The sequence below is a fragment of the Hypanus sabinus genome, chromosome 1 (genome assembly GCF_030144855.1).
Source record: "Hypanus sabinus isolate sHypSab1 chromosome 1, sHypSab1.hap1, whole genome shotgun sequence".
NCBI lineage: Eukaryota > Metazoa > Chordata > Chondrichthyes > Myliobatiformes > Dasyatidae > Hypanus > Hypanus sabinus.
Genome location: NC_082706.1, coordinates 78,799,850 through 78,817,113, shown reverse-complemented (window position 1 = coordinate 78,817,113; position 17,264 = coordinate 78,799,850). Strand labels below are relative to the sequence as shown.

The following is a 17,264-nucleotide window of genomic DNA, read 5'->3' as shown; positions in this document are numbered from 1 at the left end:
TGTTAACAAGAACATGACAGCAATACAAAGAATATTTTTGACGTGATTGACACAGTCCAAAAGACAAGAGACAATTAACTACTTCTTTGCAGCCGTTGTTTAATTTGATAGAGCAAAAAATGGGCTATCTATATGTTACACTACCGAATGAGAATGAACGTGTTGAATTCTTAAGATACCAGAGCAGAGCTAATGTGCATAACCAAAACTAGTGCACAAAATGCAAAGTACCACTGCCCGATATTTACAGATGTGTACAGTGCTGGAGGACAGAAAATTACTCTAACCAAAACCAGACCAGTTGAAGTGTAGCTTGGTCTTCATTATGAATAATACCATTCTGGGTGGGAGACATCTTGCAACCTTTCCTTGGAATGGATGAATGTCTTGAGTTAATGAAAGGTAAGTTGCCTGGAACTTCACGTGGTTGGTCAAAGCTGAATTAACAACCCAGTCCATTGGTCAAAACAGAAAAATGACTGTGGCCTGCTGGAAATGGACCCAGTCAAATTTATTGGAAAGGTGACACCATGTGCCAAACAGCATCCTCTTAGCAAAATATTATAGAATGTACTGTACTGTACCTGTTGTCAACCAGCTGGAGAAACAAAGAATTCTTGTCAAAGCTCAGTCTGTCAAACAATCTGTTTCAGCCTATTAAGATTGCAAATGACACCTGGAGACTGATAGTGGATTACAGGGCTGCCAATCAATGTACTGACAAGTTAGCCACTCCAGCAATCATTTTCAATGCAATGAAACTTTCACACAGGTTGTTCACAGTTATTGACATGGTCAATGGATCCTGGACTGTACCCCGAATATCAACCATGGTTGCCTTTTAGAGTTAATGGATAGTAATACCAGTGGTTGAGGTTGCCACAAGGATTCCCCAGAGCCCAATTGTCTAGCACCTGACTCTGACGGAATTACCAACCACTGATTCAACTTTCATACAATATATGAATAATGCCCTGATTGCAGTGACAATGTAGACAAAAATAATCACTATGTACTCTCCTTACATAATTATTTATCCTTCAAAGGTCACATAGCAAGTTTGGACAAGACACAATTGCAGCAAGAGAAAGGGATTTACTTGAGACAAAGGATTGCCCTGAGGTAAGTGGGGAATCACCAAGGATCATACGAAGTCTATCAAAACCACCAGCGCCTGTCCAGCAACTCCAACTCCTCCGGTCTGTGCAACTACAACTTCATATATGTTGAAAATGCACAACGACTCAGTCTGTTAAAGGACAGCAAGTCCCGTGACTCTTACTGAAGAACTGGAAGACAACAGAAAGATCAGGCAAACCATTCACGCTACACATCAATGAGAAACATGGCTACACAGAACCATAGAACACTACAGCAAACAGTATACATGACAGTAGTCTTCACTTAGGAACATGGAAACCAACAGCTTCCCCTTGGTTACTAATCTGCCAGATTGGACAATGTAGCACAATGATGGGGTTCACATTTGCAAGCAGGGCAATCAACTTATCTGTCAGTCGTGGCCGTTTACAGTGTTACGCTTGATCAAGGTGTGGATGCCCGATGCCCTGAGTCTACTTTACTGACAATGAATAGGACCAAGTAATGGTTGCCCAATGGTCCATTATTCTCGAGGCACCTGACATAGACATCAAAAAAGCAAATCAGCTACAGTGTTGCCATTGGACATGAAAGGTCCATAAATATGCAAAGATGATATGTCATGAAGATGCAAAGAAATGCCCCTACCAAAACCAGATCTGATTCAAAGACAACTTCTCAATGCCTGGAGTAGTTAGAATGGCTGGACAGGCTAGTATCTCTGAAACTGATGTGCTGTCATTAGTAAGTATGGATCCTGGTGCCTCTGCACAACAGGCACAACTATAAGTCCTCACTGAAACCTGTAAAATGGCAAAGGGAAAAAAGATCAGCTAACATTGATGCAGACTCCTGATATGCTTTTGGTGTTGTTCATGATTTTAACAATTCATGGAGCAAAGGGGATTTCGTAAGGCTAAAGAAATGCGAATCAAGAATTAATGAACGTTATACAATTACTGTCAGAAGTGTCTGTAATGAAATATAAATGTATTTCAAATTTAAAGCCATGGAAATCAGACAAGGTAGCACAGGGAAGGGTGGGGGAGCATAGGGAGAATAAAGTGAATCCAACAACTAAAATTGTGACAGCAGACTTGAACAATTCCAAATGAATGTACAGAATATTCAAGAAATGCAAGCCTGATTCTCTAACAAAGAAGTGGTTCTGAGTGGAGAGTGGTGGGAATTTAAACATTAACAGAGCATGGAGATATGGTATTTGTCAAAGACCGGTGGCCCCAAGCACATTACTTCCCAGATACACATTGCAGTGGAAAAGATGGCTGGCAGATTTTCCCAGTGGTGGTGGAATCCCAAGTTATGTCACAAACCCAATAAGCCAGAAGATAAACCTGCCCGCAGCAGAATGTTATAATTGAGTGCTCCAGTCCCAGTTGGGCACTTTTTTGCACTTACAAGTGAATAACATCATCTTACTCAATTTCCAAGGATCCTCAAATATACTGGTTATAGTTGACAAGCTCTTAAGGTTTTCTAGCGAGGAAAGCCACTGCTACATGTACAGCAAATCTCTGATCTAGGACTACTTTCCAGGATGGAGATTGATGTGTCACATTGATTCTGATTAAAGGACACACTTCACGGAAGTGTATGTCACAAGTTATGCTGACTAATATACAGTGAATGATCCTTCCACTGTCCACATCATCAGGAAAGGTGGAACAAATAGATGATACTACCAATCATTATCACAAGGAGGATGCAACATGGCCTACTGACTCCCCATAATCTTATGCAGCAGAGCAACTCCAAACAAAAAGACTAGATTAAGCCCATTTAAAATGATGTCCGAATTATTAGCTAGAGCTATTGATCTCAGAGAACCTGATATACACATAATGACAAACAGCTTAGTTGATTATTGTATAAAACTAACCCAAGCTGTTTGTCTGCTTCAGAATAGGTTTCTGCCCTCTATAGCAGGAGGAGGATATACTTTGATTCCTGTTGAGTCGGTCCTGATCAAGAAACCACAAAGAGCCATCAGGTGCTCGGTGGGCAGGACTCTATCAGGTGCTGTTAATTACTAATTCAGCAGTAAAAGTTATAGGAAAGAGTAAGTGGATGTACACTAGCCACTGCTATTCAGCTAAGGTGGTATGAGGAAGTGAGGACGGAGGCAACAAGCACAGAGATTAATGTGCTAGTAACCTCTGATTCAGTGCCTATATAAGTGAGCTACAGCAATTAAATCACCTACCACCCAGAAGACAGCGAACAGTCACTAACAATTTGACATGATGAAGCTCATTCTGTAGTTTGCAGTCAACTCACAATATGCCAACTGAAATGATCTATAATATGTTCTTATGAGTATCATCTGAGTTTGCAGATGCAGTTCATGTCTTTGGCAGCTGAGTATCCCAATACATACCGCATAGTTCACCAACTTTAGGCCAGGGACTGGGATATCTTGGATTGAGTCCTCAGCCTTCTTAAGTGGGAGGGTGAACAGTCAGAGGTTGTGGTTCATGTAATGAATAGGCAGGATGAGTGACGAGGCTACACAAAGGGAGTTCAGGGAGTTAGGTGCTAAGGACATTCAGGGTTGTGATCTCAGGATGGCTACCCATGCCACATGCTAGTGAGGCCAGAAGTAGGAAAACTAACATATGGCTAAGGAGTTGGTTTAGGAGTGAGAGCACAAGATTTTTGGATCATTGGGCTCTTCCACAGGGAAGGTGGGACCTGTACAGAAGAGACAACTTACACCTGAACTGGAAGAGGACTAATATCCTAGCAGGAAGGTTTGCTAGTGCTACACAGTGGGGTTTAAACTAGAGTTGCAGGGGGATGGGAACCACAGTGCCAGAACAGATAGTAGAGAGGTTGTAGAGAAAGATGTTCCTAGGACCTCAAACAAAGGCAGGAATCAAAAGGTTGAGGCATGGTGTGACTAATGTCCTGAGCTGTGTATATTTTTTTTAATAATTTTTTTTATTGAATTTTCAAATAGGTTACAGAAGGAAAAAAAAATTATCAACCCTTCCCCGGTAGGTAGGTAGGTAGGTAGGTAGGAAGGACAGACGGACGGACGGACGGAAGGAAGGAAGATCCCCACATGCTCCATGGAGTTCATAATAGCTTGAGTAAATATATTTATTGCTTTCCCCAGATAACCAATAATTTTATCCTCGGAGCACCTATATATTTAATCCTATCTTTTGTAAATAAGGGCGCCAAATTTTCAGAAATATTTCATAATTATCTCACTCTGAAACCCATAGTATCTGGGTCCGTTCCAATTAATTCAGCTAATGGTTCTATCACCAACACAAATAAAGCAGGTGATAATGGACAACCTTGTCTAGTTTTCCTTGTTAACTGAAATGATCATGAAATTTGACCATTTGTCACTACTTTAGCTTTGGAATTAGTATTTAAGGTTTTAATCCATTTTATAAAAGATACCCCTAATCCATATTTTTCCAATACCTTAAATAAAAAATCCCATTCCAATCTATCAAATGCTTTTTCTGCATCTAAAGCAACAGCCACACTCATTTCCTCCCTCTTTTGTACCAAATGAATTATGCTAAGTAACCAAGTTACATTATCTGCCGATTGTCTATTTTTAATAAATCCTGTTTGATCCATATGTATTAATTTATTTATTAGTTTTTTTACAGATTAAAAAACCCCAAATCACAATGAGGAACATTAATACAGTGCAAAATTAAGCATACAATGACAATATGATACAGAGAAAGAGAATTTTTTAAAAAAGCACCTAAATTGAAGACAAGTAAACTTAGTATCCTCCTCAAGCCCCACAACACAAAAAAAAACTCCAGACCAACCACAACACAATATAGAGAATATAAATCAGGACAATCAAACTCCCAGACTGTGAACACACTTAGCAACAGAGGATAGTAATGCCTACTACCAGAAAAAAAAGGGAGCTGAAAGCAAGGGACTGAAAAGAAAAAAAACCCTAGTCAAGAGGAAGGTTATGAAAGTACTCGATAAAAGGTCCCCAGACCTTATGGAACTTTAGGTCTGAATTAAGAACTGAATAATGAATTTTTTCCAGGTCCAAGCAGGCCATAATGTCGTTAAGCCATTGAGCATGAGTGGGCGGGGCGACATCTCTCCACCTAAGGAGGATCAAGCGTCTAACCAGGAGAGAGGCAAAGGATAATATTCCGCATTTGGTCGGACTCAGACGTAAATCTGTCTCGCCCCAGAAAACGAACAAAGCAATTAAGGGGTTTGGTTCTAGGTGCTGATTCAGAATACACGATAACGTAGTGAAGACATCTTTCCGAAATTTCTCCAAGCTAGGACAGAACCTGTACATATGAATGAGAGAGGCCTCGCCCCTCTTGCATTTATCACAGAGCGGACTAATGTCGGGGTAGAATCGAGAGAGTTTAGATTTAGACATATGGGCTCTATGAACAATCTTAAACTGTAAAAGGCAATGGCGAGCACAAAGAGAGGTTGAGTTAACCGATTTGAGAATCAAGTCCCAGCTCTCATCAGATAAGGAGGTATTTAAATCCTGCTTCCATGCCATTTTAATTTTAATATGTATTAATTTTGGTAAGTATTTAGATAATCTATTAGATAAAATTTTTGCTATTATTTTATAGTCAGTATTCAACAAAGAAATAGGTCTATATGATGCTGGCTTTAAAAGATCTCTATCTTTTTTTGGCAATACTATTAAAATAGCTGTCGAAAAAGATTCTGGAAGTTTATGCGTTCTTTCTGCTTGGTATACTAACTCCATAAAAGGAGGAATTAGCAAATCTTTAAACTTCTTATAAAATTCGGACGGAAAACCATCTTCTCCTGGGGATTTATTACTCTGAGGCTTCATCGACCTCTTTTAATGTAAAAGGCAATTCTAATCCCTTCTGTTCTTCCGAATTCAATTTTGGAAGAGTTATTTGTGATAAAAACCTTTCTATCTCGACATTATCATTTTGTGATTCTGATTGATACAGTTCAGATTAAAAATTCTTAAAAGTTTCATTAATTTCTAAACGTTTATAAGTAATTTTATTTACACTTTTTCTAATTGCATTTATCTTTTTGGAAATCTGGTCTGTTTTTAACTGCCAAGCAAGAATCTTGTGTGATCTTTCACCTAATTCATAATATCTCTGTTTAGTTCTCATATTGCTTTTTCTGTTCGGTATGTCTGAAGTGTATTATATTGTAACTTCTTGTTAACAAGTTGTCTTCATTTTTCTTCAGTCATATATCTTTGCGATTCTTTTTCTAATTTTGTAATCTCTTTTTCCAATTGATCTATTTCTACCATATATTCCTTTTTAATTTTAGAAGTATAACTTATTATCTGGCCTCTCAAATATGCCTTCATTGCTTCCCATACTATAAATTTATCATCAACTGAATGTAAATTTGTATCTAAAAAAAACTGAATCTGCTTTTTCATGAAATCACAAAAATCTTGATGTTTTAATAATATTGAATTAAATCTCCATCTGTAAATTGATTCCTCTTTATCCATCATTATCATTGTCATTGTCAAGGGGGAATGATCGGACAATATTCTTGCTTTATATTCCATATTTTTCACTCTGTCTTGAATATTCGTTGATAATAGGAAAAAAATCTATCCTTGAATAAGTTTTATGTCTATTTGAATAAAATGAGTAATCTCTTTCTTTTGGATTAATTCTTCTCCATATATCAATCAAATTTAAATCTTTCACCAACGATCGAGTTAATTTTGCTACTTTTGATTTTGTAACAACCTTTGTTGATCTATCTAAAACTGGATCTAGACAAAAGTTAAAATCTCCACCTATTAATATTTTGTCATGTGCGTCAGCCAAATTCAAAAAGGCCTCTTGTATAAATTTTACATCATTTTCATTTGGTGCATAAATATTCATAAGAGTCCATAGTTCTGAAAAAAATTGACAATGTATAATTACATATCTCCCCACAGAATCAAGTAATACATTTTGTATTTTAATTGGTAAAGTTTTATTAACCAAAATTGCAACTCCCCTCGCCTTTGAATTAATGGAGCTGCAATAACATTTCCGACCCAATCTCTCTTTAATTTCTGATGTTCTATCTCTGTTAAGTGTGTTTCTTGTAAAAAAGCTATTATCTATTTTCATTTTCTTAATTCATGTTAAAATTCTTTTTCTTTTCACCAGTCCATTAAGCCCATTAACATTAAAACTTTAAAAATTCAGTAAATTAGTCAATATTTTAACAGGGTTACTCCAGTCTATAGTAATACCTAACCTTTCAATTTTCGTAGTACCTTGGGGAATCTTTTTAAATTTCTCCATGTTGCTATGCGTCTCCCCCCAATTGTCCAGGCAAAGAAAGATAAAAGAAAAATAGATTATAAAGAAAAAAATAACAAAATACAAATAAAAAAAAGCACAACATTACCCTCCGTTGTACAGGTCATGGCAGTCGCCATGATTACACACGTGAATCCCGCAGCAATCGATCCGAAGTTCCCCCAGCTCCCCCGTAACATAAAAAAGTATACACAAGAGAAGAAAAAAATCACTACTCTCAATTAATATTTCTCAAATTTTTACCTTTCTCCCCCTGTATCACATAATTAAGAATATATTTAAATATTCTTCTATCTTTAAACATCCATCAACTCCATTCACTGTCCGTCTTCATCTTTAATCTGTTTCACTTTTAAATCTCTGGCTGTGGCTAGCGAATATTTGGGAGCTCTTGTACAAATTCTTCCACATCCCGATAATCAGTAGAAAATCATCTTTTTCTGACATCCAAAAAAATTATCAGGGTTGCCAGGTGGCACAATATAAATTTATAACCCTTTTCCCATAAAACCTTTTTCACTGGGTTAAATTCCTTCTTCCTCTTTAAAAGGTCATAACTTATATCAAGTTAGAAAAGAACTGTTTTCCCTTCTATCATCAATGGCCCGTTTCTCTTTCTGGCACGTTGGGCAGCTGCCTTCAGGATCTTTTCTTTATCTTGATATCTTAAGCATTTTATCAAGATTGATCGTGGGTTTTGATCAACTTGAGGTCTTGATCTTAAGGCTCTGTGAGCCCTTTCAATTCCAATTAACTGGGTTCCTTCTTCCATTTCCAAAATTTCCAGAATTCATTTTTGAAAAAAATTTATTGGATCCTCTCCCTCTATACCTTCTTTAAGTCCAACAATCTTAATATTATTTCGTCTGCTAAAATTTTCAAGTACATCCACTTTTTCCAACAACCGTTTTCTTTTTGATGTCCAGGCAAAAATACCTTCTTCCATTTTATTCACTCTATCAATGGTGTCTCCCGTTATTTCTTCCAAGTTTTTAATTTTCTTGTCCATTTTGTCCTGTCTTTTCATCATTGTATCAAACATAATCTTCATATTTTAATATCTTTTTATTACTTTTAATGCTTTTAATTAATGCATTATTTGCACCAAAGTTTTTTTTTGTGTCTCCAATATCACCTCCAACCTCCTCCTGTTGCTCTTCTTTCTTTGACTCTTCGTCTTCGTCTGACTTATCCAGAGAATCTGACTCTACCTCATATTCATTTTCAGTTCCGATCATAGCTGGAATTTGTAGTTTGGGTTGCTCGTGTTTGCGCATGCCCCTTCCTTCACGCATGCGCAATTCCTGTTGCTCTTTTTTTTTGGAAACGGTTGATGTTGCCGCAGTTTCCTGTTCTGTATTGCCAGAGGTAACTGGTACTGGAGCCCGAGGCTCTTTCATGGTGGCTGGCCTTGATTCTTTTCCAACTTGTGTTGTCTTCAAAGTAGTAGTTTTCTTCTGCTTCTGTTTAGGAGACATATCTTAAGACAATCCTGAGTAGTCTATAAGTAATTTTTTTAAAAGTATTTTCTAACTTTTCTTCACTTAAACATTATTTTACTGGTTTTTTACTGGAGAGCTGGATTTCCACGTCTCGATCCTACGTCATCACGTGACGTCCCCCAGCTGCGTATATTTCAATGCAAGAAATATCACAAGAAAGGTAGTTGTGCTCAGGACATGGATCAACACCTGAAATTATGATATTATAGCAATTAGTTGCAAGAGGGGCAGGACTGGCAGCTCAATATTCCAGGATTCAGTTGTTTTAGATGCAAGAGAGTGGAAGGGACTGAAGGAGGAAACCTGGTGTTACTGGTCATGGAAAGTGTTGTGGCAGTGCTCAGTCAGGCCAGACTGGGGAGCTCATCTAGTAAGGCATAGTGGGTGGCATTAAGAAAGAAGAAAGATATGACCACATTAATAGGGTTATATTACAGGTCACTAAGAGTCCAAGGGATTTAGAGGAACAAATTTGTAAAGAGATCACACACTATTGCAAGAAACACAAGGCTGCCATAGTAGGTGATTTTAAACTTTCCACATATTGATTGGAACCCCCATACTGGAAAAGGACTAAATGGGATAGAGCTTGTTAAATGTGTTCAGGAAAGATTCCTTAATCCGTATATAGAAGTCCCAACAAGAGAGAGTGTGATACTTGATCTTCTGTTAAGGAATGAAACAGGACAGGTTACAGAAGTTTTGGGTAGATGAACACCTTGCATCTAGTGATCACAATGCCATTAGTTTCAAAGTAAATATGCAAAACTATAGGGCTGGTCCACAGGTTTTGATTCAAAATTGGAGAAAGGCCAATTTTGATGGTTATCACAAAGGATCTGGCCTGTAAAGACAGGCTGTTTTTTGGCAATGGTGTACTTAGTAAGGAGGAGGCCATCAAGAGTGAGTACAAAGCTTGTATGTGCCTGTCAGCAGAAAAGGTAAAGATAACAAGTGCAGGGAACCTTAGTTTTCAAGAGATATTGAGGCCCTGCTTAAGAAAGAAAAAGGATTTGCATTACAGGTACAGGCAGATAGGAACAAATGAAGTGCTTATGGAGTATAAGAAATGAAGGAGAACACTTGAGAAATAAATCAGGAGGGATAAAAGAATGCATTAGGGTTACCTTAGCAGGCAAGGTGATGGAGAATCCTAAGGGATTCTACAGATACATGTTAAGAGCAAAAGGACCAAATTTATCCTCTGGAAGATCAGAATGGTAATCTATGCGTGGAGCCAAAAATCTTAAATGCATTTTTTGCATCTATATTTACTTAGGAGACAGGCGGAGTCTATAGAAGTAAAGCAAAATGGCATCAAATTCATGGACTCTATACATATTACAGATGTTTGCTGTTTTGAGGCAAATTAAGAGTGGGTAAATCACCAGGGCAACACAAGGTGTTCCCTCTTTCCAAAACCGCATCTGCTTATTCCCTTCATGGATACTGTCTGACTTGCTGAGTTCCTCCAGCACTGTGTGTGTAGTCAAGATACACTAATCTGATAGATGGGATTTTTTTTAACTGTATCAAATCAGCCATTAGGAGCTGGGATTATTTAACATTACAAGTTAGAATATTTACTCTAGTTTGACTTACTGTATCTTAATTACTTGTATAAGAACCATAATCAAAAGAGCAGTCCAAACTCATGCAAGTTTGAACTCATAAGGACAATTCACCCAATTATGACATGACTGTACAAGAACCCTTGTGTTTTTATAACTCACAGTTAACTAAATTCTGTATTCAATGCTGGTATCACAAGTTTTACTGCCTCTAAATTTTGAAGTTTCATGATTCAAATTGTTGTATTTAGAATCAAAGAGGGGAGGGGAGGCTGCTGGATTTGGGTCTAAATTGCTGTTAAATTATAATTGTTGTAGTTCGGTTTTAGATTTTATTATCAAATTTGTCTGTAAACTTTCAGTAATTTGTAGTATAGTTTGTTCTGTATTTCTGTGGTTTCTTTGTCTGTGAGCCTGAGATACCATGGCAGCATAAATCAAGACTGTTCTCATTTGCAGACCATTCTTATCAACACCTTTCTATCCTGTTTGAACTACTTTACAGTACAAAGAGGGAAAACACAGCCCACAGCTTTTTGTTGTTGTGTTCCCTCTCCCTCTATACTAGTCTTTTCTCTCCTGCTGGTTTGTTATTTAGCTGGCTAGAACAGGCCGACTAGCTGACCTGTATTATATTGAACAACTTTATTAATTAATTTACTTACTTACTGGGATACAGCATGGAATAGGCTCTTCCTGCCCTTCAAGCTACACTGCCCAGCAAACCCCCATTTAATCCTAGCCTAATCACAGGACAATTTACAATGACCAATTAACCTACCAACCAGTACGTCTTTGGTCTGTGGGATGAAACCTGTGTGGTCATGGGGAGAACATACAAACTCCTTATAGGCAGAAGCAGGAAATGTACGTAGGTCACCCGTACTGTAAAGCTTTGTGCTAAACACTATGCTACTGTACTGCCCCAGATGAATTTATTGTAACCATGAGTTTTGCACCTCATTCTTGACTTTTGAAGAACTTTCTGGGCAATCTCCAGATTCAACAAGGGGAAGACTGAAGGAATAGTACAAACAATTGCCATGTGTTTCTTTTTCTACACATTCATCTCTTTCCTTCTGGGCTCTGATGAACCTTAAGCAGGCAGGGTGCAAACTGAACTACGGATCCATATAGAGCAGGGCTGCAAGATATCCTGGAAGCAATTCTAGGTCAAATTATATGAGTGATACCAGTGTATAATATTATGTCTTCTGTATTCATGTGACTAATAGTAGACAGATTCCCAAATTAAATCTGATGTATTTACTTTCAAATTTTAATTATGCAAGCTCTCACAAAAAAATTTTGTTCTCAAATGCTTTTTAAAACAAACAGTGCTGCATGATCCTATCAGGAAGGCGACAAGAGTCTTTTAGGGATTAAAGTTTTACAATTACTGCTACAGTAAAAAGCATATTGTGGAATTGGCATTCAACTTTTAATTATTGTGTCAATAGATGTAATGTAATTTAATGTAAAATAGATTAAAAGGAAGAGTAAGGTCACCAAGAGGTGCATGTACAGTAAAGCTCTGTTAATCTGGCACCCTTGGGGGTTTTATTACTGATAGTCTTTCAGGGTTTCAGTCTGCTGGACATTCCATATCAGATAGCCAAAAAAAATTTCTTTTGTTAAAAGTTACATTGTAGTCAAGTAAATTTTCAAGTGAGATTAAAGGGAGCAAGAAATTTACAAGCATTCCAGATCCCAGGCTATGACTGCACACATCCCCCACCCCCAAAAGCTTGATGTTGAACATTATGGATTTCCAAATGCTAGACTGCCAGAGTTTTACTGTACTATGGATTTCAAGTTGTACTATTTAGTAACTTTAATATACAGAACTGACAAGGCATCACACTGAAAATCCTTCTTAGTTATCCTCCCACGCATTGGGGGAAAAGTTGTACGTCAAGTTAAGCAAATTTGAATGAATTTACTAACACAAAATGCCTCAATGTCATACAATCAAACAAACAGCAGCTCTACAATATGAATCTAAGTTTAGGTTGATCCTCCTATGCATTAATTTCAGCAATGCATGTTAGGGTATTTAAACAAAAGAAATTGTAAAGACCAATGCATTTTCATCTTTGATCAGAACCAGGGGTTTGGAATATTATGCTAATTGACCACCAGATTTGTATCAATTACATATTAATCAATTAAACTAATAACAATTAAAACAATATTACAACTACCTTTAACTCAATCCAATTCCAAAAATAATATCCGAATACAAAGTTCAACATTAACTCAATTTTCTTTCACCTCTTATTTGGTTTTTATTATACCCAATATAAAGACCTACTTTGAAACAGGTCTGAACAATGCCCTTCAACCACAAGAGCAAATTAGAAAACCATCGTACCAAATTACACCTTTCCCCACCACCCAGGTAAAATCATCTTAAAAGAATGAATGCAAACATACCAGTGGAGATATCGGAAACTTGCGTATTTGCCAATCCATACTTTTGTCCCAGAACAGTGCTTCCTAAAATGAAATAAAATATCTAATAAATTTAAGCTCAAACAACTGTGACATGTAGATTTTGTTTGCTTTTGGTGAAAGAAATAAATTTTGCACAGTTCAAAAAGAAATGTCCATTTAATTTGCTGATGAATCACAATCCAAGGGAGTATTTCCCAGATAAGTTGAAATGAAATATTTTGCAAAGAATAAGGAATAGCAAAAGTCTCATAACTACATTTAACACAGGAAAGAACCACTGTGATTCTTACTAGTTAAGATACTATCCACATTTATTTTTATTGAATTCGTAAACTGTACAAACGCTGCTTTGAGTTTCACAAAAGGGAGAAACATAAAAGGGCAATTAGTTGAAATAACCTCGTTTTGACAAAACTGATAACTCCCGATAAAAGTAACATAACACAAAAGTGATCATATTTAAAGAAAAGCATCAAGAAATTTCAAAAGATCTATTCACTCAAACTAAAAGGTACAATACACACCAGAAATGAAAACATCATACAAGTTGCAATGAGAATTCTTGCCTCAAGCAAAATGCAAAAAAAAAACAGAACTGCAGCTGTATTATAATGTCATTATGATAATAACTGGTAAGGTCACTGCAAAGACTATAGCAATATTTGGAACACACTCCCATCTGGAACATGAACTCATTGAACAAACTGCTGAATACTTGTTTTTAGGATATATAGTTTGCAAGTGTTTCAAAGTAGACACACAAGACTAAGGAAAATCAGAAACTGAGGCACTGCACACGTACAGGAAATAAATCTTAAGCATATCCATCACAAGCAACACCTTATGTCCCTGTAGTGTTTAGGAGTGTTATGGGGTGTCCAGGGAGGGACAGCACCTCCAGTAAAGGAGCTTGTCGTGTCTATTCCAAGGTTGCTCACTCACTTTTGGTCCCACTCATCTCTCACCTATGACCCCAAGTAGCTGTTCGCACACAACAGCAGCCACAACCCAGTGCACTGCTTCAACAGATGGGCTAAACCAAGTGAGGGTAGTCGGGGACCTTAGACCTGGTGAGATAGGGACATGCCTGTCCTAGCACATGAAATCAGCTCCAGCGGACTGGGTGGATGAGATCTACAGTGAGTCCAATGACCAGAAAAGCAGGCTTCGCAATGCTTTGTGGCGAGCGAAGAGTATGACATGGCAGAGAAATCAGTCATCCATTGCAATCAAGGGGACCTAGTTGTGACATCTACTCATACCACTGGACCCAGACTTCTGAGGTAGAGAGAGTGGAACTGCCCCAGCTTTTCCACTTTAAAAGCACTCCTATACAGGTTTCCTGTCATTGTTGGATAGGACAATCAATCATTAATCTCATGCGTGACACAGAATCCAATTTATTTTATATAAAAAGTGATAATCATCTATTCATTCATTTGCTTAAAAGAAGAAAATGCCCTCATCCTTTCCCTCTTAAAAAGGTTTTCAAGCAGACCGTGGATATTTCAGAAACTGCTCATGTGCTGAATTCCCTTGCAGATTTGCTGATTCATAATTTGAAAAAGACAAATCAATGTAAAATCATAAATTTGAAGTACTCCATATCAACTGCTTTTAGCAACAGTGCAGCTTTCAACTGAGTATTTCAATGTGTAAAGCTAGAATCGTCTTTCCTTATCGGAGGATAGAAGGCAAATAACTGATGTAATTCTATCAATACCATTATGAAACTGCATGTTACCTGCTGCCAGTTCATCTGGATTTTACCACACTGAGGAAAGTGCTCACTCAGAAAAATTTAAATGAAATTGCTCTACATTTAGAAAAATTACAAAGCGCCATTCAGACTAATAATGTTAAAAGTTTGTATAGTGTTGCTTCGAATGTTTAATAGCATTAGATAAAAATTCAGACTTCCTGCATTTACAAAAGCTGGGACCAAGTTGGCAGAGATGAACTATTATGAAGCAAACCAGAAACAAACTTAGTGGACTTAACACTACCCCTACTTGATTGGGGGCAAGGTGATATGGTGGGGCTAAAGGAAGTCCAGTTGTCTGATAACTCAAGCAATCCAGGTTCAAATCCAACCTCCAGTGCTATCAATGTGGAGTTTGCTCTGGCTTCCCCACATTTGAAAGATGTGCTTGTAGTTTAACTGGCTACTGTAAATAACCCCTCAGGTAGCTGACCACGAGTTGAATCCACCAGGGAAGGTATGGGCAAGCAAATAAATTAGGAGTAATAAGTGGGGATAAAGGGATTGATCTGAAAGGCAATATAGGCTAAAGGTTCTCTGTCTATACAATAAGAAAGAAAATTACACGTCCAAAGTGTTCCAGGTGTCAGATGGACTGGAAATGCTGGGAAATCCACCTCTGCAATCTTACACCAGTCAAGCTGGTAGAGGGATGGGCAGGAGTGGCAGATCAATCTTCAATTACCAATGCTTCCTGTGCGATAGAGGTGGAGGCAAGAGAGGGCGAAGTCAATTAGAGAGAACTTCACAGCAGTACTTGGAGAGGATATTTCAAGGGGAAATATACAAAGAGATAGGTATAGAAATTAAAAATTAAAGGGGTGATCACTCTGATAGGATTATACTATAGACAGCCTCCCCTCCCAATTGTCAGAAGACATCAGAGAAGCAAATATGTAAGGAAATTACAAGAAGCTGCAAGATTAAAATAGCAGGTGACTGGGTCCAGCATTGTGCTAGGAGTTATGAGGCAAATTTGTTTGTCCAGGAAAGTTTTCTTAAGCAATATGTAAGTTGCCCTATTACAGTGTTAAGATACAGCATCAATGAATATAGAATTGAGACAGCTTTTTTTATAAACAAATAAAGCATTTATTAAACACTGCTCAATAAAAAAAAACAAAAGTAAACAAACGACTAACTTAGCCAGAAGTTAACTGCTATACGGCAACTCAAACAGTTCTTAAAGCGATGAACGCGAACACAGTTCTTAAAGCGATAAATGCAAAAAGTCCAAATGATTTACACAGTCAATTAGGAGAGACTTTCCTCAAGTAACGAATTCCTCGACAATGTGACATTGCTGCTGATCCCAGCTGAAATATGCCTTGCTGGAAGGATTTACGATGAAGAAAATAAAGTAGCTTAAAGGCATTGACCTTTCCTTGGCGAAATGCTGCGTCCAGCTCTTTCTGCTTTCACAATGCAGGAGTCATTTCAGATGCAGGTTACTAATTTCTTCTGAATGAGGATTCAATAAGGTCAATCCTGTATTACCGCTGACGACATCAACTTTACTCAATCCTTTGGGTCTCCGCACTTTGATAAATTCTTCACATCCCCACTGAATTAAGCTGGCAGCATTTTGAAACTGCCTGCAATAATCTTTGAGACTTAAGGCAGAAAGTAAAACAAAAACTTTAAAACAAAACTGCGTCATGAGATGAATACGCAGCATAACGGAGTCACTGACAAATTAAACCACGAACTGACCTGCGTCACAGCAAAGCTTTCCCCTTTTATACCTGTTGCAACAGGCCATCACATGACCTCTCACTGGCGGGAAAATTACATCACTCCACCATCACAAGACCATTACATCATGCTCAGCAGAGCCTCAATTACATCATGGTCATGTGACAGTCACAAGATACCCACGGGGTTTGTAACAACAGAAGGTACTACCCTTTACCTCCTCAGGAAATGAGGCTGGGCATGTGGCTGATGTGTCAATGCTGGAGCACTTTGAGACCGGTGACCATAGTTATTAGTTTAATACTATTTATGGGAAAGATAGGAATGCTCTGCTAAGTGAAGTCCTAAATTGGGAGGCTAATATTCATGACATTTGAAAGGAACCTCCGAATGTTGATTGGGAGAGGCTATTAGCTTGTAAAGAGATGTGGCAAGTAGGAGGATTTAAAAAGTGATGTAAGAAAAGTTCAAAGTATATTTATTATCATAGTACATACAAGTTTACATATACAGCACGGAAATTCATTTTCTTGCAGGTATTTTCAAGAAACAAACAATACAATTTAACAAAAACTACATAAAGATTGACGAATACGAATGTGCAAAAGACAACAAACTGCAAATAAAGCTAACACTGAGAACATGAAAGAGTCCTTGAAAATGTGTCTGTAGATCATAGATTAAGTTCAGAGCAGTCATGAATGAAGGCATCAGCATTGGTTCAGGAGCCTGATGTTTGTAGAATAACTGTTCCCAAATCTGCTGGGAGTAGGACCTAAGGATTCTGTACCTCCTACCCAATGGTAGTAGCGAGATTAGGGCATGGCCTTTGACAATGGATGCAACATGT

At 37.7% G+C, this 17,264-nt stretch overlaps 1 protein-coding gene across 2 annotated transcripts in view; it reads right to left on the bottom strand.

Annotated features, from left to right (window-relative positions):
- lrp12 (low density lipoprotein receptor-related protein 12) overlaps positions 1 to 17,264 on the bottom strand; it is a 78,287-nt gene that overhangs the window by 43,111 nt on the left and 17,912 nt on the right. Inside the window, exons 2-3 of one of the 2 annotated variants that reach the window (XM_059971223.1) lie at positions 12,937 to 12,999; positions 7,516 to 7,592 (exon numbers count right to left, since the gene is read on the bottom strand). In XM_059971223.1, coding sequence (XP_059827206.1) covers positions 7,516 to 7,546 — 31 coding nt within the window. In that variant the 5' untranslated portion in view covers positions 7,547 to 7,592; positions 12,937 to 12,999. The remainder of the gene's footprint in view (positions 1 to 7,515; positions 7,593 to 12,936; positions 13,000 to 17,264) is intronic. The other variant, XM_059971216.1, reaches the window with a different exon arrangement.